General features: G+C 38.3%; 2 protein-coding genes across 2 annotated transcripts in view; one reads left to right on the plus strand and one right to left on the minus strand.

Annotated features, from left to right (window-relative positions):
- Window positions 1-2437: 2437 nt before the first annotated feature.
- Window positions 2438-9435, minus strand: LOC117012836 (cytochrome c oxidase copper chaperone). Its single transcript, XM_033089290.1, has 3 exons — window positions 9230-9435; window positions 7274-7362; window positions 2438-2541 (listed from the first exon to the last, which is right to left on the minus strand). Exons 1-2 carry the CDS (start codon window positions 9334-9336, stop codon window positions 7278-7280), a joined length of 192 nt encoding a protein of 63 aa, XP_032945181.1. The 5' UTR covers window positions 9337-9435; the 3' UTR covers window positions 2438-2541; window positions 7274-7277.
- A 5079-nt stretch (window positions 9436-14514) lies between these two features.
- CFAP91 (cilia and flagella associated protein 91) overlaps window positions 14515-27474 on the plus strand; it is a 61012-nt gene continuing 48052 nt past the window's right edge. Inside the window, 5 exon segments of the mRNA XM_033129977.1 lie at window positions 14515-14737; window positions 19902-19978; window positions 20495-20655; window positions 21432-21515; window positions 22632-22688. Of these exon segments, the coding sequence (XP_032985868.1) occupies window positions 14614-14737; window positions 19902-19978; window positions 20495-20655; window positions 21432-21515; window positions 22632-22688 (503 nt within the window). The 5' untranslated portion in view covers window positions 14515-14613.

Here is a 27474-nt window from a genome sequence, read left to right on the forward strand (position 1 = left end):
TGAAAGCAACTTAGCCTCTGGCCTATCCTTAGCTAGTGATTAGTAAAGGATGCTTGTAAAGACTTTCTTATGAAACTTCCACTGCAGTATTATGGAGTAAAAAAAAAGTACAAAGAGTGCATACATGCAGAAAGAGATGAATGCCAGGAAGGTCACAGGTAGTGGCTCTATTGTAGACTGGTGGGATTGCAGATTTCTTCCTTACGTTTCCATAAAACCAACCAACAAAATATCCCCTGCCTCCCCCCCAAAAATCAGAATTAGGTAACTGGTCTGTACTCTCTACAAGAATAAGGTCCAATTCCTAGAATGGTATATGACATACAGCAGGCATACTATAAACCACTTCTTTAATGAATAAATGTACAAATAATAGGGAATTGGTTATAGTAAGCCACAGAGTAGATTTATACATAGCCAACACAAATCACATTGTAGAACTATACTCATTGATGGTAAAACATATTAAGGAAAAAAGGCAATATTACGAACTCATTAAAAATATGTAGCATAGAAAAATGATCTTTTTGTTTTAAAAATGTATAAATGCATATGAAAAATCTGGAATAGCATACATCAAAAATTAACGTTGGACGATAAGGTTATGAGATTTTTTTTCCTTTTTGTAGTCCCAGGACATATTCAAGCAGAGTTTGGATAACTATCTGCCAGGGATCTGTATTAGATGAAAAGTTGGTTCATAGCTATCTTAGCAGTCCAAGATTCTATTCTTCTTCTTCTTCTTTTTTTTTTAAAGATTTTATTGGGGAAGAGGAACAGGACTTTATTGGGGAACAGTGTGTACTTCCAGGACTTTTTTCCAAGTCAAGTTGTTGTTGTCCTTTCAATCTTAGTTGTGGAGGGTGCTGTTCAGCTTCAAGTTGTCCTTTCAGTCTTAGTTGTGGAGAGCACAGCTCACCTCCAGGTCCAGTTGCCGTTGCTAGTTGCAGGGGGCACAGCCCACCAACCCTTGAGGAAGTCGAGGAATCGAACTGGCAACCTCGTGGTTGAGAGGACGCGCTCCAACCAACTGAGCCATTTGGGAGCTCAGCAGCAGCTCAGCTCAAGGTGCCATGTTCAATCTTAGTTGCAGGGGGAGCTGCCCACCATCCCTTGTGGGACTCGAGGAATTGAACTGGCAACCTTGTGGTTGAGAGCCCACTGGCCCATGTGGGAATCGAACCGGCAGCCTTCAGCGTTAGGAGCATGGAGCTCTAACTGCCTGAGCCCACCGGGCCAGCCCCAAGATTCTATTCTTGACCTAGAAGAATGCTCCCCAAACTATAAGTATTAAATTATATCCAAATATTCAAGTGAAAATATGAATATAGTATCAGAGAATGTTAGTAACACTAAATGCTAGATACTGTGCCAAATGCTTTATATACACTATTTTAATTAATACTTGCAATCTTGTAAATTAGGTATTACTACTATGCCTGCTTCTTTCTTTTTTTCTTTCAGATGGGAAAACAGACCCAAAGAGGTGATGACTTGCTTGAGGTCACATAGCCAGCTGTTGAAACTAAGGCTATCACACTTCAAAGCCATGCTCTTAATTAACTAGGAAGGAATCCTAAGGAATTTAATTCCGCTGCTTTATTTTATATAAGGGGCAATTTTCTCATCACACAATGACATTGAACCCTACATATTCCTATGTTCCTCAGTATCTTCTGTTGAGATTTGAAACTCAATTTACTTAAAAGATAGAATATGACCAATTGCTTCATTAGCCCTTAAGCAACTAACAGGACCACAGGGTTGCTATAGCAAGCGAACTACACTGTATGTTCTACTCCAGGTATCACCACCGCGTAGCATAGAGCTATTTTATTAGTGACTTATTTGTACCAATTCAGCCTCTGGCTTGGGCCAACTTCTAACTAATAAGAGACAACTCTCTCTGGCCCCAGGTCATTAAACTTATGATCTTAGTCTATCCTACAATATAACTAGCCAGCTTAGATTGTGTCAAACAGTTGAGATCTTCCAAGCCAAGGCACTCTAATGTGGTTCAAAATCTAAACTAATTGCTTCCCCAAAAGAGAGTAATAGTAAAGAACAACAATAAAGATTTAAAATATTAAGACTGAAGGCTTGTCCAGTTCTTGACTTCAAATTAAATAAAAAATAAAACCTGGAATGAGAGGACATGGCGACCACATTCATTCCAAATTGGTAAAGGGTTATATTCTCACTTCTATGAGCCTGATTTGGGAGATGTCATTGGATGAGATCAGTATCTGTTTTCTCCTTACAACAAATACCTAGAGTTCCCTGAATGACACAACAACATAAGAAATTTATATTACAAGATTTGTTTATTCTATATCTTTTAAGAAAAATAAATAAATGCCATGTGAGGATGTGAGGAACACAGAAAGAAACACACCTGAAGATTATTTCACCAGGGATATTTTTTTTCTTATTTTTTTTAATAAATTATAAATTCTTTTTCCATTCAACGTTCATCAAAAAACTTCCAATTATTCAGTCATCTTCATTCTTCAAGAATTACTTATTCACAGAGCAGATCACCTACAGAAAAATATTTCAGAAAGTCAGATTTCAAACATCATGCCAGACCTATGGAGTTAAAGAATTAACACGGCTATAAATGAGTTCCTCAGCCAAGTACTATATATTAAGTAACTGCCACAATTATTCTAAACCAGGCAGGGAATAAAAGATTCACATTTTAAGTCTAGTTTTGCCTAACTAAAAACATCATTGAAACTGTTTATTACATTGGTTAGTCTTTAGAAGTCTTTGTTGAAGTAAAAAGTTATGTATTTATTTTCTAAAAAACATCTTCCCAAAAAGGCTAAGGCAGTTTATTTTTACAGATACTCAAAAGAAGAGATTTGCAAACTCCTTGCTGATTCAAATATGTGTGGCAAAGATGGATGAAGTGGAAGGCAGAAGGTCAGCTCTGTGTACAAGCCACTTCCTGTGGAAAGTTACTCACTTAATCCCAAGGGCAACATAAGGGTAACCCTTTTGAAATCCACTTTGAAAGATCAAAAAGGGAGAGTAGCAAAGGACAGGGTTGCTGATCTCGTCAGTGAGTACCAGGCTTCTCTCCAGACAGCTCCTACCCACCTCCACCGCCACCCCCAGTCCTTAGCCCAGATGACGGAGAACAAGGTTAAGCAATTTGAGCTAGCCAGGTATTCAAGTCTAAGTAATGCAAGTGCTTCCCTCATCTAGCTATTTACTTTGGTTTAGAAAAGATCAGCCTCATCAACAATGAAACATCTAAACTGTCTTTTCTAAAAGGCTCAAAGGAAGAATACAGTTAAGGAAAGGTTTTAGCAGGAAGGATAAATAAAAATGAAGTTCAGTTAAACCACCACTCAGGGCTAGTTCTCTCATTTCTTTCAAGATTTTAGCCCCCAAACTGAGTTCTCCAAGTTCCTTCTGAATCCTATAGGCCGAAAGATACTTAGCTGTCATTTCCTCTTACATTTCTAAGAAGGTTCTAAGTTCCTCTTTCTTTTTCAGTGAAAGCAGCAGTCATAAGACAGAAGAAAGTGTTTGGAATCATCACATCACACACCTATTTTTCCTTCAGAGTTTTCAAGTCTCTGCCTTTGCTACTAATGAATCTTTAGACAGTTTATATTTAGCATTATCCCTTCTACTTCTTCAGCTTAAGCCAGTGGTTCTTAAAGAGGAGAACACTTGAAAATTATCCAGGGGTTTCTGAGTCAACAGGTGCAGATGGGGGCCTAGCCTTGAGAATTTTGGAAAATACTCCTCAGGTGATTGTACGTACATCTCTGGCTAAATGTAGCCTACTTTTATATTAAGTCCCAACCTACTGATTTCAAGGTACAACCAAGACTTATTTAGGAAATAACATTAACATCTACAAAGGTTTTTGAACTACGGAACTTTCATAATCATTACTGGGAAGACCTAAGTTTAGAAACTATTTTTCCTTTGAAGCTATTCTCAGAAAAATGTGATCTAATAGTCTAAGATACATCAATTTAGTTAAGTTTATCTTATAATAGTGCAGACAGTAGTGTTGGATTTACCCTATAGCCAATGACCTAATTACTGAGTTATATACACTGATGCATTTCAACAACAGGGCTTTCTAATTGGTATTCGTAGTAAAGTTTTAGGATTGATGATCAAGACTATGTGCAATCCTAAAAATGAATATGTTGGCAATAAAACCCCATTAAGTGCAAGAAGTGAAGTGTAAAGTGCCTGTGATTTGGGGAACATAAAAGACCTAGACTACAGTTTTAATTCCACCACCTATCTCCTCTTAACTTGAGCAAGTCTTTTTTGACTTCACTGTTCCTCCATTTCCCCATGGGGGTTAGGGAAATAGGACACCTGGGACCAATAGGGATCCAAACACCTATTCCTCGTCCAAAAGTATTATTTCACTGAAAATGAAAACATGACATTTTGAATTCTTAGAAAGGCCCTATATTGATTCAGACTGTTGTTCTTTAACCAGAATTCAAAAAGACATTATTAGGTCATATATTCAAACAGACCTCAACTGAATGTCTGCTATCCACAAGTCCCAAGATATGGTATATTCCTTTCTGGTTTCTACTGACAGTTTACAAAGTCTATTCATACATAGCCTATTCATACATATGTCATCAATGACTCTATGAAGTAGTTTGGTCATGTATCATCTCTCCTTTACAGATGAAGAAACTAAGATTCAGAAAGTTAAGGATTTGCCCAAGACCACACAATTACACATCAGGTCTTCTACATCCAAAGCTCTTGTGTTTTCTTTCATACACAAATGAAATACATAGGAATTTCTCTCTCTGTCCTAATAACATAAGAAAACTATTATCTTCTGGTCCTTATGCATACGTGCTACTTATAACAATTATACTACCGTTGTGGTCCACATTAAGTCCAAGAGAAGCTTCTTCTGATGTTCCTAAAATTAGCATTTTTAAAATCACCCTTTTTATCAAGGCAGGCTCAGCACTAACCAACAGCTTACACAACTGACTAGGAAGACAGTTAGATTATGAACAAGTGTGGAGGAGACAGTTCCATGACAGGACCCATCTGTCCCACAAGCTGGACCCAGGCCAGAACAGAGGTTGCTTTCTGAAAACCCGCCTTACAGATTGTCTAATTATAACTGCTGTGCACTCTGACATCAATCAGCACCCTTCCCTTGCCTCCTGCAATGTGCTGGTTCCTGGAACAGGCCGTCGGCTCGACCTGGTCAAGCATGTAAAGTCACTTCCTGTATCTGGTAGCCTTCACGAACTAGCACCCATGACTATTCCGCCCCCTTTACCCTCTCTAATTCTCTGGCGCCTCTGTCTATAATTCTCTGTCAAGCGGTGCAGGGATCCATTTCGTCTTATAGCCACCCAAAACAGGCCTCGTATGGAAGTGTCCCTTCATAAACTCCATTAATGTTCTTCAGGACATTCACCCTCTCGGGATTTTACTGTTTTCATTTATAAAAAGAGAACCATAATAAATTTACTCCATTACCACACTGGGGTGGCCAGCCTCTTTCTTTGGTCTTTCCCTGCTCTCCATTTAGCGAGGCAGATTTTCAGTCTCAGGGCTTTCCCCTGGGGCTGTGTACTAAGAACATGAAAATCATGCACAAATGTTGAGATTGCATTTTTTAAAAAACAATCAATAGGTATATTTATGCTTTGTAAGAACACCCACCTATCCAAATTTATGTATTTTACAAAATGATTCATGGGGTTTCTTTAAATGACCATCTATTCTAAAAGTCACTTAAGTATATCATGTGTACACAGATATACATACTATATATATTAAAAAAAAATCACAAAATTTACTGTGATTCGCTTTTTATAAATGAAAACAGTAAAACCCAGAGAGGATTAATGTCTTAACGAACATTAAATGTAGCTGAAGTAAAACACATGCTAAGCTAGACATCAGGAGATCTCAGGGCTTTCAGCCTAGACTATTTTCCATTACAACGTGATACTTCTTATCAGCTTGGGACAGGTTCCTTACCCCTCCTTTTTCCCAGCTCAATGAGGAACACTGGCCACATATGAAATTCCAAAGGGGCAGGAAAGAGGTGAAAGGAAAAGAAGCCCAGGCTCTCTATTACTGTGATATTGGAATGTGGCTTTGGCATTATCTCTCAGCTATTATTAAGTTAAAAGTAGATGTGTGGTGTGGATGCGAGGGCTGGCACAAAGCAGAGGGGGTCTGCCCGGAGACAGAGGTTGCAGTTCTGATCCTGCTGGTCCACCTCAAGACTCATTTCACTCCTATAGGACTTAGCTTCCTCATTTATTGATTCATTTAATTAACAATCTTCTATTGAGCATCTACTATGTGCCCAGTACTGTTTGAGGTCCTGGGGATATGACAGTGAATGAAACAGAAAATCCTACTCTCTCAGAACTACCATTCTATTTGGACTAAAGCCACGCAAACGATAAATAAAAAGTCCCTCAGTTTTAACAGCCACATTTCAATGGCTCAACAGCTACCTATGACTAGTGGCTACAATATTGGAGAGTGCAGATACAGAACATTTTCATTATCACAGAAAGTTCTATGGAACAGAGCTGGGATAGTGATGGGAGCGGGATGCTATCTTAGATGAAATGTTGAGGGAAAGCCTCTCTAATCAGGAGAGTTTTGAACAGACCTGAATGAAGTGTGGGGGTGAGTTCAAGGAAGAGCTTCCAAATGAGAGAAAATCATCTATTTGGGGTTTTGTTGCATACACATCACTGAAGGTCCATTTCAGCATTAAAATTTGATTTCAAGTTCTTCAACGAACGGCCTGAGGTTTTAGTTTTATTAGAATAAAGAACAGTACAAAAGAAATAGCAACAATTTATTGCCTACTCCCTATTTAAAAGCACTTACTAAAGACTCACAACATTAGAAGCAAGGAATAGAGAACATTTTCCTTTTAGTTCCTTTAAGTTAGATAACTGAGCATTTTGAACTTCCTAAACCATGATTCCTTCTGACTCTGACATAACGAAAGGCTTTTGTAGAGCCCTTTCTTGAAAATTAATTCTCCCCTTCCCAAATCCACTGAATGCCTCTTAATTTATTAGAATCATTTACTCCCTACATTAGAAACTGGAAAGTTATGTTTCAGTGATACTTCAGCATATTAGATTAACCAGGTGAACCACCTTTCAGAAAGAATGCTGCCCAATGACTGCTAAGTCTGTAAAGCAATACTGATATGTGAAGTAATAAGCCTCGGTATTATCACCTTCCTAATTAGAAGTACAATGCTCACCATTTCATATCTTAAATCCCAGGGCTCTCATGCACTCCTTGTGGGCCTCAATTAGGTGTCCGCAGTGCTCTTCTCCTTTCTCAATGATGCTACAAAACGAAATATACTAGTTATCTAACAAAGTAAGCATTAAGCACATAGTAGTAAATAAGCATGCATAACAGTGATGGGAAGTGAGGCAGAACATGGATCTGACGGCATGTACCTGAAGTTTTTAAAAAATACTATTACACCAAATGGTTTTGTTTTTATTGGCTCTTGTGGTTATTTCCATGCCCATGAAGATGTTCCATACCTAACTAGTATTTGGGGGGAATTTGATTAGAAGAAATAAGTATGCATGGGGGAATTTGATTAGAAGAAATACGTATGCATATCAAATACTGCTTCTCATCCATATCCAAGGAATACTGCTCTATAATGAAATAAACTGCCTGAATAAAATGTTTAAAGGAGAGCTTAATTTTTTTACCTGCTATCACAGAGGCGTTAAATTTTTGATTCTGCGCTATATGCAAGTATACCCAAATAAATCTACTTCTAATCACAAGCCACCCAACAACATAAATAGCAAGCAAGATCTGGCAACTGAGAACAGTCTGATGTGACCCCCTCATAACGATCAAAGAACTTTTTACTTGTAAAATTCACAAAGTAAAGAACAGGATCACACAGCTTATTTCCTAGGGCCTGAAAATGTAATTTTAGCCAAGAATCAAGTTACGCCAAATTCAATTATGAGAAAAAATTGACTCTTATTTGGAGAGAAGCCATAGTGGTCTGAGGCAATTGATGCCAAAGGAATTTAAGGAAGGGTAGGTTCTCCTTCCATCTAAATCCTACACATTCTTCAAAAGCTCAAGGGCTGCCTGCAAATGGTGAGCTCCTTATGAAGATAGTAGCTAGCATTCCCTGATCATTTATTGCATGCTGTAAATACTGTGCTAGATGCTTGATGTGGCTTATATCATTAACCCTTAATCTTGGAGGCAGATACTTTCATTAAGCCCATTTCACAGATACAGTAGACAGATATGTTAAATAATTTGCTCAAGGTCAAAGTTGGTGGACCAGAATTCAAATACTACCGTGTAAACAATTTGTTATCAGATGGTAATCTTTCAATTCTCTCTCCACAGTATTATTTGCAAAGCACTAAGTAGTAATAAAAAGCACTGAGCTCCTACAACTCTTACTACCCCCACTATGCCAGTTATGACTTCTTTATGTGAGGACAAAAAAGGGGCTGGAGAAGTGTACATTATCTGAGAATTCCTGCTGATATTTGTTCCACAATAGAGGCTACATAAAATGAAAACAAACAAAAGCTTTCGTAGACTGATGGTAATCTAGATTACTAATTCTGAACACTATGTCCCCTACTCTCAGGGACTGATTTTTTAAATCATCTACCTAAAATGGAGACGGACAGTGGGAGGGATAGGATAAATAAGTGGAACTCTAGTGTTTTCATGAATGTGCCTTGTGCCCTACTATGTCTAAATTTGGGGAGAAATTACCAGAAAAATTTTACTCTTTGGCCTTGCCAAATCTTCTATCAGAGTCCATACCACGTGGTACAGCAATCACAGGTATAGGTCTCCATTAACTTTAAGCTCTTTTAAATCAAGGAGCAAGTTTATCCATTTCTACATCTTCCGACCAAAGGCCGTGCTTGACACATAACACATGCTCAAAACCCCTTCCTAGTAAGGAATGAGTGTGTGAAGCGGGCCGGGTCAATCTGACCTCTGTCCTAGCCCTTCATCCGTTTCCGGGCCGAGCTCGCACCATCAGTAAGAAAGCCGACAAGAAGCCTACTGGGCCCATATAACCCCAAAGAGCGCCCCCGCAGCAAAGCGATGGCCACAACGAGCCCAAGGACCGGCTGAGAGCGGAAGCACCGAAAAGAGGCGAGGAGCCCAGCGGCGCACCCCTCCCAGGCTGCGCACTGACCACGCATCGCGCGCCTTCTTGGTCTCGGGGCAGGCGCAGCAGGGCTTCAGTGGCTTCTTCTCTTGCGTCTCAGAAGGGAGAGGGCTTGCAGCCACCACACCCGGCATCTTTCAAGCCCAAAGCAGCAATTAGCACAGACACCCTCAACTCTCCCAGCCACCGCAAAAGCCAATATGCCCCCAATCACTTCCGGGAGTCGCTTGGGAAAGGACAGGAAGTTCCGCCTCTCAGACGGATGGGCGTGAGCGAGGAGAAAAAGAGCGCCTGCGCAGAGGAGGCTAAATGAGACAATAGGAGGGCACCTCTTCTGCGCAGGAACGGGGAGGCGGGCTGAAAGGGTATAGTTTATTTTTATTTTTAAAGATTTTTATTAAAATATAGCTAATATATATTATATTCGTTTCAGGTGTACACCATAGTTATTTAACATTTGTATACCTAAAGAAGTGATCACCATGACAAGTCCAGCAACCATCTGACACTGTACCACGCTATCACAGTATTATGGGCTATATTCCCTATGCTGTACATTACATCCCCATGACTTATTTGTTTTATACCTGGAAATTTGAACCTCTTATTTCCCTTCACCTTCCCCGCCCCTTTAAAATTTTTCAATTACAGTTGACATTCAATATTATTTTATATTTCAGGTGTACAGCATAGTGGTTAGACATTTATATAATTTAAGAAATGATCCCCCTAACTACTCTATTACCCACCTGGCACTATACACAGTTATTACCATATTGACTGTATGCTCTATGCTTTATAACCCCATGCCCTCTAAGGTCTGTGTTCTATCTACTATCCCACTTAATTTGTCTAAATGCAAGGTGAATATTAACCTATTTTAAAATTAATCATTAATTTGTACTGAATTGCACTTCTAATTTTTGTATCTAGAAAATGAACAAGTAAGAGAAAGAAATAGCTAAGTTTAGGGAGTTAAGAAACTTGAGATGAACTGTAGACACAGATCATAGACCAAAAGACTGAAACAGATTTTCTGCAATTGAAAAAATGGCCCACTCTCCTTCCCTGCTTCAGTAAAGAGAGGGTACTTGTAGTGACAACACTCTCCTGACTTCCTCAGGGTCAGCTAGTATTGGCAGGCCTCAGGCAGAGAAGTTGGGTAACAGCTCCTTGCCTGCAGTTCCCTCCCACCCCACCTACTTCTTTTAACCTATTGTGTTCAACATATTATTCAAGACCTCTTGGTTTCCTCCCTGAGCACTGTGTCTCTTAAACTCTTTAAACAACTGCTTCTTAGGGATGGAATACTCTTCTGACTTTGAAAGAAAAGACCAAAGGATGTTCTCCAAAGTAAAATATTTAGTCACTTATATCCAGATACTTTACTCTCCTCGTTTCAGAATGGTACAGCTAACCCATACATGTGGGTTACTTTTTCTTTTGCCTTTTAATTTATGAATAAGTAAGCTTTAAGGTCAATTATTGATTTTTACATTAACAATCATGCTTTACTTTTATTACCCAGCCTAAATGTCTTTAGACTTGTGGGATGGTCTTAGTATTAAAGGAAAAGTAGGAGTATAACACAATGAAATTCAGTATTTCCCATTCTACCTTATGAAAAATTTCAATAACCTACTCCCCCCTCAAAACACAATTTTTAGAGCTGCAATTATAGATTAAATTGAGAGTAGGTGGCATGTAGAGACTAAATAATAAAAGATCGGATTTAACCATCTATTTTACAGAGGCAACCCTGAGTTTAGTTTGATTAGTACCTTTTTTTATTAAGTTCTCACTCCCTAATTCTGATTTTAACCAGCAATATTCTACTATTTTAAGCCATGGGAGCTCTTTATTATTGCTATCATTGCTAATACAGTAGGCAGCAAGAAATGAAATGGTGAGTATAATGGACTTTTTCTTTGTACAATATGTTATTGTATGGTACTGAAGGTGGACATTAGCTATGAATGGCACCAGGTAGTCAGTCTGTGGATGGGATGACAGCCCTGGTACTGTAACAAGCAACAACTAAGGAAATACTTTCTAAAATTCCTCCATGATAAAGGTATTCTGAGCTATTTTTCATGCCTAATTAATCCCAGGTGTGGAGACTTTATCAAGTAAGGGTGGGTAGCGAAGGCTGGTAGAGAAGGAGTAACACCATATGCTGAGAGAGAAGAATTAGAAGACTTGAATTCTCACTTGCCTGGTTACTAGGTTCAGAGGTAATTTTACATAGTATTTACATTTCTGTGTCTACAAAAAAATGCTTTCCAATATCCACAGGTAAGTACGTGCTATACATAATTCTCTATAGTTTTTCGAGACGTTTTGCCCAATTTGCCTGCCACAGTTCCATGAATGGTGGTGGAAGCCAGAAAACTGCTGGGTCAGAGATGAAGGATAATTTATTACTCAAAGCACTAGCAGCAAAGCATCAGCATTTTCATGCTAGTTTCCTGAGCCCCAGTTCCCACGGGGTGATGTGAAGCAGGCTAGATGACATCTGCTTACACACTGGGTTGCATCACAAGAAAGGAACAGTGAGCTTAGGAAACCCAAGTCTTTAATAATGGTCAGTTAGAGCGTTAGGAAACCCAAGTCTTTAATAATGGTCAGTTAGAGCGCCTGCCCTTTGCTCAAAGGAAGACACTATCCTTGACTTCTAAGGCTGTAAACAAATTTACCCTTTGTTCTGGAGGCAGACACTGTTTCTATTGTTCAAGATGTCTCCTACACAAACAAAGGAAAAAAGGCAAATAGTTCTCCCCTCCCTTTTTTTTTCTTTGCTTATTTAAGACAAACGGATACAAGAGAGACCCATGAAGAACTATCTCCCAATATGGCAAAGTATAACGTTCATTTTAATGAAATTTTATTATTAATTAGTACCCCTCTCCAATATCAAAGTTTTCTGCTATACTGGTAAACTAAAAGACAGAACCTAATTTCATAAAGATTGCATGTTAGTCATTTCTTGCTGGGTAACAATATTACCCCAAACTAGTGGTAATGCACCTCTGTACATCTTTTTTTTTTCTTTTTCTTTTCCCCCCCTTGTTCCGTCTATGAAAGATAATTACATAGTCACATATATCCTATCACAGTTGACATATTCTATTGGTTAGTGTCTTCTGATGTGTTTATGTAGAGGGCTGGCTATTGGCTACTTCAGATTTTGTCTGATAGAATGAAGAAAAGTCTTTCTGAGAAGGAGACATTTTAGCTGAGACCTCAAATGATGAGGAGTCAGCAGTGAGAAAATGGGAGAGGCAGGGTGAGGAGCTTTCTGGGGAGAAGGAACAGAAAGTGAGAAATGCAGCTATACCCAGAGACAGAAAAATATTATACCATTATAACACTGTATTTTGTTTGTGTGTTTTCCCCATCATCCAATGAGTTGTACAAATTATCTCAAAATCTTTAATACCTATTTCATAGTAGACAGTAAATTTATTTAACAAACAGATGGGTTTCTTCATTTAGGAACCATTTTATTAATATTTCTTTCATGTAGCAGTTACTTCAGACATACAGAAGGATGAAGACCTATGCTCTCAGTGATCTCCCAATTGTGGAGAGCAGAGTTGAAAACTGTTACTAATACAAGGGGGTCAATGCTTTTGGTGCTAGACAGCATTGGAAGAAACAATGAAGCCTCAGGCGGGGGAATTTGGGGAAACCGCATAAAGGTGCAGAATTAGCGCTGAGTCTTGAAGGATACCTAAATTAGTTGGGGGAATAAATAGGAAAAGCCATTTTAGGCAAAGGAATCAGCTTGAGCAAATAAATGCTTGGAGGTGACAAGGTATATGGCTGGTTTGCAAAAAACCCCAGACGTGTAGGAGTAGAGAAAATAAAACCAGGAGTACGTGTGGAAAGAGGAGCAGCAGGTTGGGAGGCTAATTTAAGAAGTGTGTCTGTGGACCACATCAAAAGGATGAAGAGGCCAACTCTATGGTGTGCCACTAGCCTAATGGGATAGATAATTTGAGCATCATAAAGAATGCTCATAATGGATTATACATCACATATGTAAAAATGCACATTCCTAATGATACTAAACAGACAAACCCTTATTGGTTAACATTGGTGGTTGCTAGGGCACCAACTTATTTCTCTGAAATCTGATAATAAAATGAAAGAATCCAGTATTTTTCCAATCTTACCTCTAAGATCCCTGTATTTCAGGGTAACCAATGAGTTGTTGATGAGAGAAAGTATTTCTTTTAAATAGAAGAATCCCAGGTATAAAGAAAATTATTGAAAGTATTAAAATCATTTTTCTAGGATAAAAAACTTGAGGCATACCAAAATGCAATGTGACTTTTTCTGTATCTTTCAATCAGAACAAACCAACTATTAAATGGCATCTTGGACTCAACCAGGGGAATCTGAATATGTATTGGGTATTAGATGATATGAAGGAATTATTAATTTTGTTAGATGTGACATTGGTGGTTAAACTTTTTTTAAAAAATCCGTATCAGTTTGAGATGCATATTAATTCAAGGGTAAAGTAATATCTGGGATTTGTTTTAAAATATTCAAGCAAAAAGAGGGGAGAGGATATATAAAAAGATATTGGCAAAATGTTGATAATTGTTGACTCTTGGTGATGGGTACATAAGGGTTCATTACTGAAAGTGGATTCATTTTTCCCTATGTTTAAAAATTTCCATAATAAAAGTTTTAAAAGGCAGAGCTAGTGCCTACACCAAGTAATCTTCAGTTGATTTGATGCCCAGGGCTCAGTAAGCGATAGCAGCCTGCCGATCAACAGTTACTAATTACCGAGCCCACCTTCGCTGATGCCGGTGGAGCCCGAGTTCAGTGAGCCAAGGCCCAGTGTTCAGGAGCTGGGATACCTCACCTCGCAGAAGCCCCGCGGAAAGGGGATGTCCGAAATGAAAGCTCCCACATATTCCACAACGTTCTGAGATTTTGCAGAGATTTCCGAAGGAGGATACAGCGTTTAACTGGCAAATCGCTAGATTTGAGTAGCAGCCTTTTCCTCAGCCTCGGGCCCTGCGGCGTTAACCCTGAATGGGCACATGAAAGCTCGAGGATCTGTCTCGGGAATGTAGTGGGAAGTGAGGCTGACTCTTCCTCTTCCCCACCCGTTCTCTCCTCTCCCCAAGTCTGCCCTTCTTCCGTCCTTTCTTTCCCTCCGCTCCCTGCCCCTAGCCTCCCCAAAGCCCTTTCCCCCATCCTTCCTCTCCGGTGCCTCGCCCCGCCGCTTACGTATCCTCACCCTACTTCTCCCACACGCCAACCCCGCCCCTCATCCTCGCCCCGCCCCTCACCCTAGAGTTCCAGCGGAGGTTACCATAGCTACGATGAACGCCGCAGCTAGGCCTACCTAGTTGTTACCCCGCTGGCCGGAGGGACTAGGAGGCACCATGAGCCACGTAGTGACCATCGAGGAGCCCCAGGCCAAGCCGCAGGTGTCTCAAACCCGGTGCGGGGAGAGATCGGGGGACTGGGGCAAAGTCTCCTCCAGTCGAACATATGATTTCCTGTACGGTAAGGGCGGCTCCAGACCTTCTTCCTGAGTTGTCTACTCCTGGGACTGATGGGCTTCGAGACGGTGGGACCTGGCCAGGAAAACTCCAACCAAAGGAAGGCTTCAGGACCGATCCCTGGCCCGCAGTTGTCCTTTCATTGGTTGGGGGCAGCTCCGAGCCGTCCGCGTGGCGGCGCTCTCCCGGGCGCCGCGGAAGCGGCTCTGCGGCTCTGCGGCTCTGCGTCTCTGAGCACGGCTTGGCGCCGCCTTACTCTTTGCCACTCTCTTTTTCTGATAATTTGCACATCCGTAAGCGATTTTACTGAAACCTATTACGGGAGTTTTAGTGTCCAGAAAAGTATGCAATGATTTTCAGATTTGGAGAGTCACTTAACACTCCCCACGTTCAAACTGCATAAAATGCCCAACAAGAATAACCTTCCGGCTCCCATTCTCTGGCATCTCCAAATTTGGCATTCTCGGTGAAGAAGTGCCAGTTTATCTCACCTTTGTTTTTCGTTTTCTCTTTTTCTTTAAACTTATTCTTATCCATCAAAGCACTGCTTATAAACTAGGTCCATTGGGTCCTTTTGGGCCAATAAAGCCCCAGTTTATTTTAATGCCCTGATTGTCCATTTATCTTCTGCCTCTTCTACTGGACCTTAAGTCTCTTGAGTTTTTTAAGTCTTGTTCTATACATTTTTGTAGCCTTCTCAGCACCTATTCCAGTGCTGGTACATATGCTGGGTGCTTCCTAAATGTTTATTGAATTATTGAATTTACAAAACTTAAGCAGTTAAGCATGATTTTTTCCCCCAATTTTGACTCAGTAGTTCCAGGCTCTTCACCTGAACCTTACCTTGCCTTTAATCATGTCTATCTCCTCTGGGATTCCCAGGGTTTCCTTTGGATGGGAATCCTATAGAGTACCCATTTCCTGGTATAGGAGCTATGTAATGATTGTTTATATTCTGGCCAGTGGGTTTCTTTGTTCATTCTTCGTTTCATCTTATAAAATAAATCTAGTAAACTCCTCTAAACATGTACGTTCAAAGGTAATTTGGGAATGAGGATAGACATTTTCAGTAAAGACAGGCAAAGAATTTAAGTTCCCTGTTTTTTTTATCCCTAAAAGTATCTTTTTTTTGTTTTTGCAGAGGGATTGCTAAATGTTTCCATGTCCCTTGTAAAGAACAGAAATCCACTCGGAATAGGCCAAATGAAAGTTTGGATTGTTCCAATAAAACAGGCAGTTTTACAACTGTTCATGGACAGGAAGCATAATATAGCCAGGACAGGGAAGATCAGAACTAAGGTGCCGTGCCCTCCTGCTTGATTTCTTGGACCTTATGGTCTTTCACCCTGTTAGGGTTGGCAGATTTAGCACATAAAAGTACAGGATACACAGTTAAATGTGAACTTGAGATAAATAACGAACACTATTTTAGTACAAATTTTCAGTCCCATGCAATATTTGGGACATATTTATATAAAAAGTTATTCATTGTTTATCTGAAATTCAAATTGAACTGGGCATCCTATATTTTATCCTGCTTCCTTCTGTGTATATGCTTCCTTCATCCATCTGACAGAAAGCCTTGTGTATGCTTTCTTTTACTATGACAGGCACTGGGGTGGCACTCTACATAACTTCTTAGCCTTAAGCTCACCACCAATTGTACAGAGTTCTTATGTGTCTTAGCTGAAAATTGAAGAGATAAATAGGATAGATTGTTGACCAGCCTATGAGTTGACTGGTTTGGGTCATATTTCCATCGTGGCAGAAAGAACTGTGATGGGGTGGATGTGGGAGTCACTGGTACAAATATAAACACCTTTCCAAGCTCTGTCACCCTTCCCCTGACCTCACCCCTCAAACCCAGTGGCCTTTCAGTGTAGTTAATTGTCTATGCAAAGCTTTTGCTCCTCTAGGAAACTTTGCTTGGATATCTTCACTAAATGTTTTACTCTTCTGATCACTGTAGCAATTTAGATGCAGATAGTACTTACATTTACATAGTACTTTAACATAGTAGTTAAGATCATTCTTTTGTCAATATTACCTCATTTATGTACCATTTTGCATTTCACTCCATTTTTGTGTGAATGCTGTATATCAAATATCTCTCTTGAAGTGCTCACCGTGCTTTGTCACTTCCCTGAATCTGAACATTTGTTGATGGATTAGTAGCTACACTACTGCCCTGATAATTCAAGTCTTTTAAAAATGTGATATATTTTTCCTAGCTTCTAAAAATATTTTAAAATACTTTTTGGGTTTATCATGAGCTCCTTTCTTCTTTCTTTGCCACTAGAATCTGCAATTTATTATACTTTCCCCTGAAAGTAATCATTGTGTCTTGGGGTTTGAAACACTTTCTCTCACCATTACTTGGTTGTGACAACTTCCTGGGCTTGTTAGAACTGTTTCTACAATACCCATAGATTGGCTGAGGGGTTCTCTCATGATTTCCATGGGAAAGTTTCCCCCATAAAATTCATGGGCTTTCAGTAACATTAGGTCTGGGGGACAGAAGGATTGGAGTTCAAATCCTGCCAATCAGTGAGTTGCTAACTTCTTGAAGCCTCAGTTTTCTCACCTATAAAATGGAGGCCTAGTATCTACCTAATTGTGTTTTTGTGAGGATTAAATGGAATATTGCATATAAAGCACTTACTACCTATCTAAAAGTAAGCAGGCAATACCTGGTGACTGCTTTACTTGGGCATCTCACAGACCTTTCTACTGCCTTTTCAGCACTGATTATGATCACAGTTGTAGGATCTGTTGCAGAATGTGTAGTCACAAATCATACAGTATTGTGTCATTATCATCTATAGAGGGCAAGAATGTTTAAGAGTAAAATGGTTTATTATTTATTATTCAGACGCAGGGGAAATGCACACTAATGTCAGATGTGTAACACAATTGCAAACATAGGCCCATATCTTTTAAAACACTTAAAACAAGAGTATGAATAGAAATTTCCCTTTATTCCATACTATTCCCAGTATAGCAGAGATGTTGCAGCTATATTCGTCTTTCTCTTCAAACAGGTGCATTCATTCTGCCTTCAAATTCACTAGCCTATCATTTGAGGCCATAAAATCTGGACTCTTCACTGCTAATCAGCCCACTTTCCATCACTTCCCAACCTGAATGGTAGATATGGATTTGGGTGATGCAGCTAAAGAAGAATATATCTAAAGATTGATGATACCCTAATTTATTTCACCAGTTTGGACTTACCTCCCAAACTCTAGACTTGTATATCGAATTGCTGACTTTCTATCTCCTCTTGAGCATATACTAGACATGCTTTCCTGATGTTCTCCCCACAAACCTGCTCCTCCACAGGCTTTCCTATATCAATGGATGCCAGCCCCATCCTTTAGTTGCTGAGTCCAAAAATCTTGAAGCCATCATTGCCTCCTCTGTCTCTCTCACACCATTCCAACCCATTAACATGTCCTTTCTGCTCTAACTTAAAAATGTATCTAGAATCCTGCCACTTTCATCACTTCTCTTGCTACCGCCGTGGTGCAAACCACCATCGTTTCTTCTAGATTACTGCATGAGCTTCCTAATAGTTTTCTCCCTACCTATTCCATTGCTTCTCTACAGTCTGTTCTTAACTGGGCAGCCACAATGAATATTTAAACATATGTCAGATTTTGTCAGTCCTTGCATCCAAATCTTGCAATGGTTCCCCTTGTTACTCAGATTAAACGCCAAAGTCGTTTTGGTGGCCTACAAAGCCCTATGATCTAGGCCCCTTGTAACTTCTCTGACCTTTTGATACATTATTTTTTTTCTCTCTCTCTCACTGTTTCAATCCTATTGGTCTGTTTGCTGTTCTTCAAACGTGTCAGGCATGCCACCATCCCAGGGCTTTTGTTCTAGTTTTTTCCTCTAGAATGCTCTTCCTCCAGATAACTACAAATCTAACCTCACTTTCAAGTCTCCTTGAATGTTACCTTCTCAATGAGGCCCACTCTCACCACCCGATGCAAAAATGCAACTCAGTCTCCCTCACACTGCCCTCCTCTTTTTTTGCAGTAGCCCCTGTTACCCTCTAACTCTGTTATATAATTTGCTAATTTCTTGTGTTGTTGTTTATTGCCTTTCTCCCATGAAGGCAGGGATCTTTACCTTGTCATTGATGTGTTCCAAGCACCTAGAACATAGTAGCCAGTCAATAAATATTTCTTGAATGAAAGAGTAAAGAGAACCTGAGCCTCTTGTAGCTTTTCAGCCTTGGTGGGAATATCAAATTTTCTGCATCCAATAAATCTTTTCTGTTGAGTAACCAAGGAGTTATTAGGCCCTAAGAATTGACTCACATTATCGAAATTCCAAAGAGTTATTTCTAATTCACAATACTAATTTATTAATTTCTGTGGAGAAATATATGTTACCAAGTCATCTAGACTAGTTGGTCAGGGTATTTGTTTCTTAATAGATGTCGACTTGGGAAATCAAGTTTACATCTGAAGGTTGCTTGTGAATTTAATGTCAAATTATCTGATTTTAACGGATGGTAGAAAATCATGAATATGCTTCATTACTTTAAAGATATACCTAATAAGCAGATAATTATTACAGCAGGACAGTCTTTTGTTTCTTTGGAGAAATAACTTTGTCCCATCATTAACATGCTTATAAACTTAAGGGGTGAATTCTGAAGATAGCTGATTTTATTTTATCTCTTATTAGAGAATAATATTTTCTTACCATGTCTACCAGTTCGGAGATGACATGCTGTTAAGAGTTTGTATCTTCTCTGTGTACTGAATATGGGAGGTACTGTCCAAATTTATTGTTTCTTTACTTGCAAATGGGTATAGTGCTTTCCTCTTGGACTATTTTCTGGGCGACCCAGACCCAGACCCACACCCAGAAGGTGGTTTGTTCATAAAATAGAAGAAAGCATGTTTAGGCTATGGTATTTGAGACTATGTTAGGCCTTTTTTGCATTCCAGTTCTGTAAACCGACTTTGGGATACATAGAAAAGAAATGCATCTAAGAGACTCTCACTGGTAGTAGAGCTGTTACAGAGTTAGCCAATATCTAAATTTTTAAATTTGTTTCCCAATTAACAAATTACCTTGCTTTGCCATTATTCTCAGCCTATGAGTAGATATGTTCTATTCTTTATACCACCTTATTGTTTATTTCGCAGATCCATTATTTATTGTGTCAAGTGAGAAAGACCAGGCACAGGCAAATATGCAAGCCATCTTGAGTCGCAGCAGACTGGTAGGTCTAATTCCTCCACTAAGGCAGCCTAATGAATCGGAACCATCTAGTTTGGCTAACTGCACTTGTGAGATTGACTTATCAACAAATCTCCACTGGATTTTATATTCTGCAGAAATTACTTTGCCATGATTACTAGGAGATCAGGTATCTTGATACTTGTGGCCAAACTGAGAATTAATTAATTGGTAGTGAATAAAAGACTCATTTTAGCCTAATTTATTTCAATAGGAAAAGTAATATATGTCTGTATTAAAAGAATTCAAGAAGTACAAAAGCGTATACAGTATAAAGTAAATTTTAACCCCCTGCCCCCTTCATAAAATCATCCATTGTCATCAGTTTTGGGGGTATCCTTCTAGAGATATTCTATGCATATACCAATAACCCTCCTTTCTATACCATATACACTCTTTTGTACCTTTTAAAAATGTTTACAATATAAGTGAAATATTTTAGAAAATCTGATGGTATCATTTTGTCCTTTTTCTCCCTGCCTCTCCATCCTAACATTAGAGAAAAGTTCCCAGATTTAGAACCATGTTCAGTAATCTGATCCATTATCCACGATATTCTGTATATTGGAGCAAGGCAGATCCCGTGCCACCATTCATCAGTCGGGAATGGAAGGGACATGAGGAGAAACACAGAGAAGTCCTCCGGCAACTTGTGTAAGTGTCAAGTAGCTTCAACTGCTGCTTTATGTTCTTGATGAATGCATTTTTCTTATTAAAATATTTATTTATTCTGCATTATTTAAAAATGTACAATTGTGATGTTATACCTAGGCCAATTGACCCCAAATTGTCTCTCTTAACCTCTTTGACCGAAACAAGCCTGGTTCAGGAGCAATGGTTATAGGTTTATTGGTTAGTAGATGTTCTCAGAAGGTTGGTGTGATTTAATATATACATATATTAAATGACATCTTGCCACCAAAGATTGAGGTGACTGAATTTGTTATTCCTTTGATCCATCTTAGAAATTCCAAGTGTACTTTTCTGCTAGTATCTAAATGTGTTTTTTGGAGACTTGTAGCCAAAGCACCTTCAGAGACAAGTCTCTTGAATTCCTTATTCTTTTAATTATATTTACAAGTTATACTTAGTAAATTAAACAAAAATTCTACCCTTCAGCCTGGACATAAAAAGTTGCCTTTTAAAACTTTGTTATTCTCATGTGCTATTAATTAAAAGTGGGCATTTCTTTTTTTAATGGGGGATTTCATAAACTGGGTTTTTTCTTCACTTCTTGTTAGCTCCTGGTTTCCTGGCTCAGGGAAAGTAATTATATCTCGTCTGAGATATAGATCAGTCAGATACGTGTTATAGAAGAGTTTGCTCTCAATCTGAGATACCCTTGTATCTCCTAATTTATAGAGATGGAAATATTAAATAGAAATTATATTTGGCAGTTATATGTTAGACTTGAATGTTTTCCTGCTTCGTTTTAGAACTGACACTTCTTTTAAGATTACTAAAGAAGTTTATGAAGATCCTGATGTTACTGGAAAGAATCGCTATAAGTATTTTGAAAGGTAAAAAGTAATTACTACTGAATGTGAGCCCTGATATTATTAGAGACCCTCTTTATGATATTGATAGCAGCTAGCATTTTAAGTGCGTGCATTGTGCCAGGCACCATATTATTAATTTTATTATTAATTTTCACAACAGAAATGTAGTATGAGATATATTATCCTCATTTAGCAGTAAGGAAGCTGAAACCAAGACAGGAGCAATAAATTGTTCAAGCTCATATGAGTTAGCAAGTAGCAGAGCTGGAATTCCAACTGTCTGACTTCAAAGGTACTAAATTGCAAATAAGAATATATATTTGAGAACAAAATGAAGGCATCTTATGAAGTGATACAGTTGAGACACCATGAGAGTCATAATGCAGGGAAAATTGTTAAATGTGAGCAAATAGATGACATTGCTTTTTCTGTGAATGTTGTCAAAACCAACACGGTCAAAACATTCACTTTGTTGCATTTCGTGATTAATACTCATGAGATTATCATATTCTCAGATCAAATTAAAATAAGATGAGGATTTCGCTGTAGGTCTTATCTGAGTTAGAAGAAAACTCTTGATCTATACAAGCTTCCTTGAGAAAGTAAATTTGTAATCCACATTATTATTTATGAACAAACTCCTTATGGAAATTTTATGATGCTGACTTTTTCAGAGAAATGTTAAATTCTTTACATAGTAAACTCAATTCCTAGACGTTTTAGAGGAATTTTTTAAAAACTAAATCATTGGGAATTTCAGAATGCCTTAGGGAACTTGAGAAGTTGCTGGGAGGTAGCTAATGACCAGCTGAGGCCCAACTAACTATAGGGCACTGCTTCTCAAAGTGTATCTTGTTTACTATCTGCAGAGAAAACACTGGACTGTTTATTAAAAGTTCAGATTTCACTGGCTCTTGTAGCCACTGATTCTCATGGGCTAGACTTGGGAATTTGCATTTTAAACAAGAATGTTCCTGTTTCTCAATGATTTTGTATGTGTCAAAAGTTTAAGGGTTACTGATATACAGGCTATTCAAACTCACTGATTTTAAGGGACAAAGTATTAAAATTGGAAGAAAGCTCAGAGTACACATAATTCAAAAGTCCTACATGTTTGTGTTTTCCTTTCTCCCCCAGGCCTTTCCTTCCATTCTACCAACAGATGCCACTCAATGTTGTTTTTGGAGCAACCAAGTAAGTAACCATTATTTTAAAACTGTTTTTTTCTAGTTCATTTTTTTATTGTTTGTTTCCATATTTGTTTCCAGAAGATAGCTTTCTAAATCAACATTTTTCAAACTGTGAATCACAAACCATTAGAATGTCATGAAATCTGCTAGTGGGTCATGAGCAGCATTCTGAAAAATGAAATAGAATTGAAAATAAGCAAAAGCATCAGACATATTGAAGATAAGTTGTTTTGTATTTATATTTGTTTTGGATAGATATATACATATGTATATAATGGTTATGATGTACAATGTATTTCTTATTATGAGTTATGATAAAAATAAAAGGTGAAAAATGCTTTAATGTTCTCTTTTGCTTCCCTGAAACACACTTATTTTTTTCACATTTAACATAACACGTTTTTTAAAACATTTTATCAATAAAACTAATCAGTCATGAAATATTTTTTGAATAGTAGAATTTTATAATTGAATAATCAATTACCTAAACTGTACAAGTCAATGTGGTATACAAAGATAAATAAAACATGGTTTCTGTCCCACAAGGAAGTAAACCAGGGTGAGAAGGCAGTAACGGCTGAACCTGGGATTAATCTGCAGTTCCCCAGTCTTTTGTTTTCGGGTAATGCAGAAGGTTAGGTAGAATGTCCCATTAAAAATCTAAGTTTTGTTGTACTCTTTCCTGTGTCAAAACTTAATATTTCTGTAAGAGAAAAAAACAAACGTAGTTATTCATGAAATGATCAAGAAAAGAAACCTTTTCTAAGATCTCAAATTTCTGAATAGAAATTTAGACAGGACTTGGCTTTCAAACAAGCATTTGAAGGATATGGTTACTCCTAACGATGTATCATCTTCTGAATCGGGTATATGTTATAAGATGTCTGTGATGCTCAAGATAACTGCCAATTATGATCCCAATTCTCCTTGGATTTTTAAAAACTGTATGGACACCTTTGGCGCTTCCATAGATGGAGAATAGATTGCCTGCTCTCGCCCTAGACAGAGCATCTTTGTGTGGTGTCAGTTTACCTGAGAATAGCTGCAGACTTGTTTCCCATAAAATGCTTTGTATGAGCAAAGTGGGAGCTATGAGATAATTGGATCCCTATAGATACTTGGGGTAATTCTTTAAAAGCAGGCTCACTGAATCACCTGCTTTGGAGGTCATAATTACATCAGGTCTAAAAGTTGTTCAGTTACTTGTGGGAGTTCTGAGGTCTACAGTGATGAACTCTGGACCCTCCCACTCCTTCATAAATAACTGTGACATAAGGGATATAGATTCCGGAACTCTGAGAGTTAAACCAGTTGCTACTCTGGATAGTCTCTATCTTTCTTAAACATGTCTAAAGAATGAATCAGTATCCCTGAGTGAAGTTAACTCTGGAATTCTGGCAGGGTTGAGTGTCTGAGAAGTGAGGATAATTTCACCTTATGTTAAGCAGAGATGCACTTGTCTGGGGGCCAGCTGGGGACCACTTCTCTAGCTACACCCTTTTCATGGAGTCATAACTTTGGATTCTTTGTAAACATCTTGGAGAAGAGGATAAAAAGCTAATATTTTTTTTAAAGTTCAATGGTGGTTTCCAGTTCCACATGTAAGGAGCTTAGAAGTTGCCACTCTGTCCTAACAACAAGTAAAAACGCTGAAAAAATGGAAAAATTAGTAATTTTTCTTGGATCCATAAGAGAAGGTAGGATGAAGGGCAAACAGCTGCCCCAGGATTAGAGAGACAGACAGGCAAATACAGGGAGTAATGGCTTCTCAGAACAGAGATTCATGAATGGGAACTGTCCTGGGAACCAGTCCCAGGTAGGAAAACTGGAACTATAATTGACAAATTGCTGAAGGCTCAGTGTGGACAATTCTGAGAATCAAAAACTCAAGGGAGACCCAGTCATAGGGAGTTCCCACAACTTTGTGAGATTTACTTCCAGGAGTTCAACCACATTCTTATAATGAATATTAGAGAAAAATCCTCTCATGCTTCTGGCAGGGGGAAAGGAAAAGAAACCATTTTGAAATATGCCAGAGTATTCTGTTCTTCTTAACAAGGTTAGCCCTCAGTAGAAATTAGTTAACCTGAGCCTAACCACCTGTGGTATTATCAGAGCCTAACTGACCTGGAGGAAGGGAAGCAACCAACTCCAGCTCCCTCTAGCCCTCTGCCTACCTAATGGGGAAGAAAAAACACTGAGAAACAGTTATGAAGTTCACAGTCCAGAGGCAGAGGCTCACTAAAAGACTGAGACCTAATTATAGGACAATATAATGCTTCCCCTCCCCCACACCTTACCACCATATTACTAAAGGCCTATTTACAGTAGTTCTTGTTGCCCAACACATCGTGTCTAGCTGTCAAGTAATTACAAGGCATACTGAAAAGCAAAAAACATAATTTGAAGAATTAGCATAAGCATAAGAACCACACATGGCAGGGATGTTAGAATTATCAAACAGGGATTTGAAACAACTATGATTCACATGCTAAGGGCTCCTCAAATGGATAAAGTATACAGCATGCAAGATCAGATAGGCAATGTAAACAGAGAGATGAAAATCCTAAGAAAGAACTAAAAAAAAAAAAAGCTAGAGATAAAAAACACTGCAACAGAAATGAAGAATGCCTTTGATGGGCTCATTATAGACTGGACATGGCTGAGGAAAAAAATCTCTGAGATAGAGGGTATATTCATAGAAACCTCTAAAACTGAAAAGCAAAGGGAACAAAGATAAACAAAGACTGAAAAAAAAAGGACAGAATATCCAAGAACTGTGAACAACTACAAAGGTGTAACATGTGTAATGGGAATACCAGGAAAAGAAAGAAAGAAAGGAACAGAAGAAATATTTGAAACAATGACTGAGAATTTCCCCAAATGAATGTCAGACACCAAACTACAGAGTCAGTAAGCTCAGAGAACACCAAGCAGGATAAATGCCAAAAAAAAAGCTGCGCCAAGGCATGCTATATTCAAACTAATGAAAATCAAAGATAAAGTTCCAACAGAAACCAGAGAACAAGAATAGCTTATCTATAAAGGAACAAAAGTAAGAATTACATCTTTTCAGAAATCATGCAAGCAAGAAGAGAGAGAAGTAAAAATTTAAATTGTCTTTAAAAAAATACAAACGTTCAGTGGAGTGCATACTAACAAAACAGTATTTGCCAGCTTTGTGTAGCCAGCCCCTCTTTGTGTGTAGCATTGTTGGGGTTGGAAGGGGAAATTTAGAAGACTATGGCTGTGGCTTATAGTGCATGGTCCTGGTGCCTGGGGTGGTAGTGGAGGAGGAGGGGCCTGGATTGAGGGAATGGAGAAGCCGTGGCACCTGTAAGGACACCAGAGCCAGAGTGAGTGAGCCTCTGGACGGGATCCAGGACGAAGCAGGGCTCACACCCAAAAGGGAGCAGATGTGGGGTCAGAAGGTTTTGGGTCTTGATTGAGGTTGGGGAGAGGTGGGAAAGAAATCATTCACTGCTCTTTCTTCTTCACATTTTACTCTTCCCTCATCCAACTGGAACGGAGGAAAAAGAATAGGTTGGGGAAAAATAACAAATTAGGTAGGAAAGAAACTGTATTAAGTTACCATAGGACTTCTGTGAAATTAGCATTTCTCCTTCACATCCTCTCTTCCGACTGACCTGGAAGGATCCTAAGTCATTAAAAAGCTTAGTCAGAAGGAGTCATTAGACTTTATCATAATCTAAGCACATTTGATCTGATGGTTCAAATGTATAATTATTTAATTTGGAAAACAAGAATTTATTCTCTTGACTCAAGCTAATGGTGTTGTAATAATATTCCTATGGTCTGGAATGATATAAAGCTGATTTGAAGTTATTTCCTTAAGTAGAACTTTTGTAATAGAATAATTTCTGCTGAAAACGTAAGAAACTATAAATACGATGTTGTCTACATATGTTAGAAATTCATAGCAACTGCTGGAAAATTACTTCAATAGCCATTAGAATTCAGCATTAAAAAGAATTTAAAGTACTGTTCCATCACAGGTAGAACCTCCAAATAGGTGCTTCTTTCTAGTTGGCTTGGGGTGCATTTTTCTTAGAGCTAAACTATGATGCTAAGCTTATATATAAGCATCTCCCATTATCTTTGACTAGTTTTCAAAATGGAAATCTCTTTTTTTGCCATTATATTTAGTTGTTTATTGTTCATGTAATTTAACCAATTCTTCTACCAACTAGAAAAAATATTTTCTTTTAAATGGAAATATACCTCTTATTTTAAAAGTAGTTCATGTCCAGGTTAAAAAAAAAAAGTAAAATTCAGAAAATTAGAAATATGAAAAAACATTCTCTCTGTTATCCTAGTATCCAGAAATAATTGCTGTGATTATTTTATTGTATACCATCTAGGCATTTTTCTATGCACAAAAACACAGTTTTTAAAAACATAAAAATGTACTTCTATACATACTGCTATATAGAGTGTCCCTTTTTTTCTACTTTACATGGAATCATGGACATTTTTGTATGTTCATAAGTATAGATTACTGTGTTACTTTTTAACAATTGTTATTTTAAACAGTTCTATTGATGCTGATCATTTACATTTGCAATTTTTACTCTTATGAGACTTTATGAACATATTTTCATATGTCTTTGTACACTTGTCCAATTATTTCCTCGAACAAATTCCTAGGAGTACAATTGCTGGGGGAAAAGGGTAATTTAAGGGTTTGATATATATTTCTCATTTCCCTGTTAGTTGGGTTGTACCTGTTTGTATTTCCATGAACAGTTTATGAGGATGCCTGTTTCTTT

The sequence above is a fragment of the Rhinolophus ferrumequinum genome, chromosome 2, assembly GCF_004115265.2.
Source record: "Rhinolophus ferrumequinum isolate MPI-CBG mRhiFer1 chromosome 2, mRhiFer1_v1.p, whole genome shotgun sequence".
In the NCBI taxonomy this organism is placed as follows: Eukaryota; Metazoa; Chordata; class Mammalia; order Chiroptera; family Rhinolophidae; genus Rhinolophus; species Rhinolophus ferrumequinum.

Bases quoted from the DNA above. Each gene is read 5' to 3' on its own strand.
- LOC117012836 (XM_033089290.1), bottom strand. From the start codon at position 9,336: ATGCCGGGTGTGGTGGCTGCAAGCCCTCTCCCTTCTGAGACGCAAGAG. The intron at 7,363-9,229 runs GTCAGTGCGCAG...TTCGTTTTGTAG, and splicing joins AAGAAGGCGCGCGATGCGTG to CATCATTGAGAAAGGAGAAG.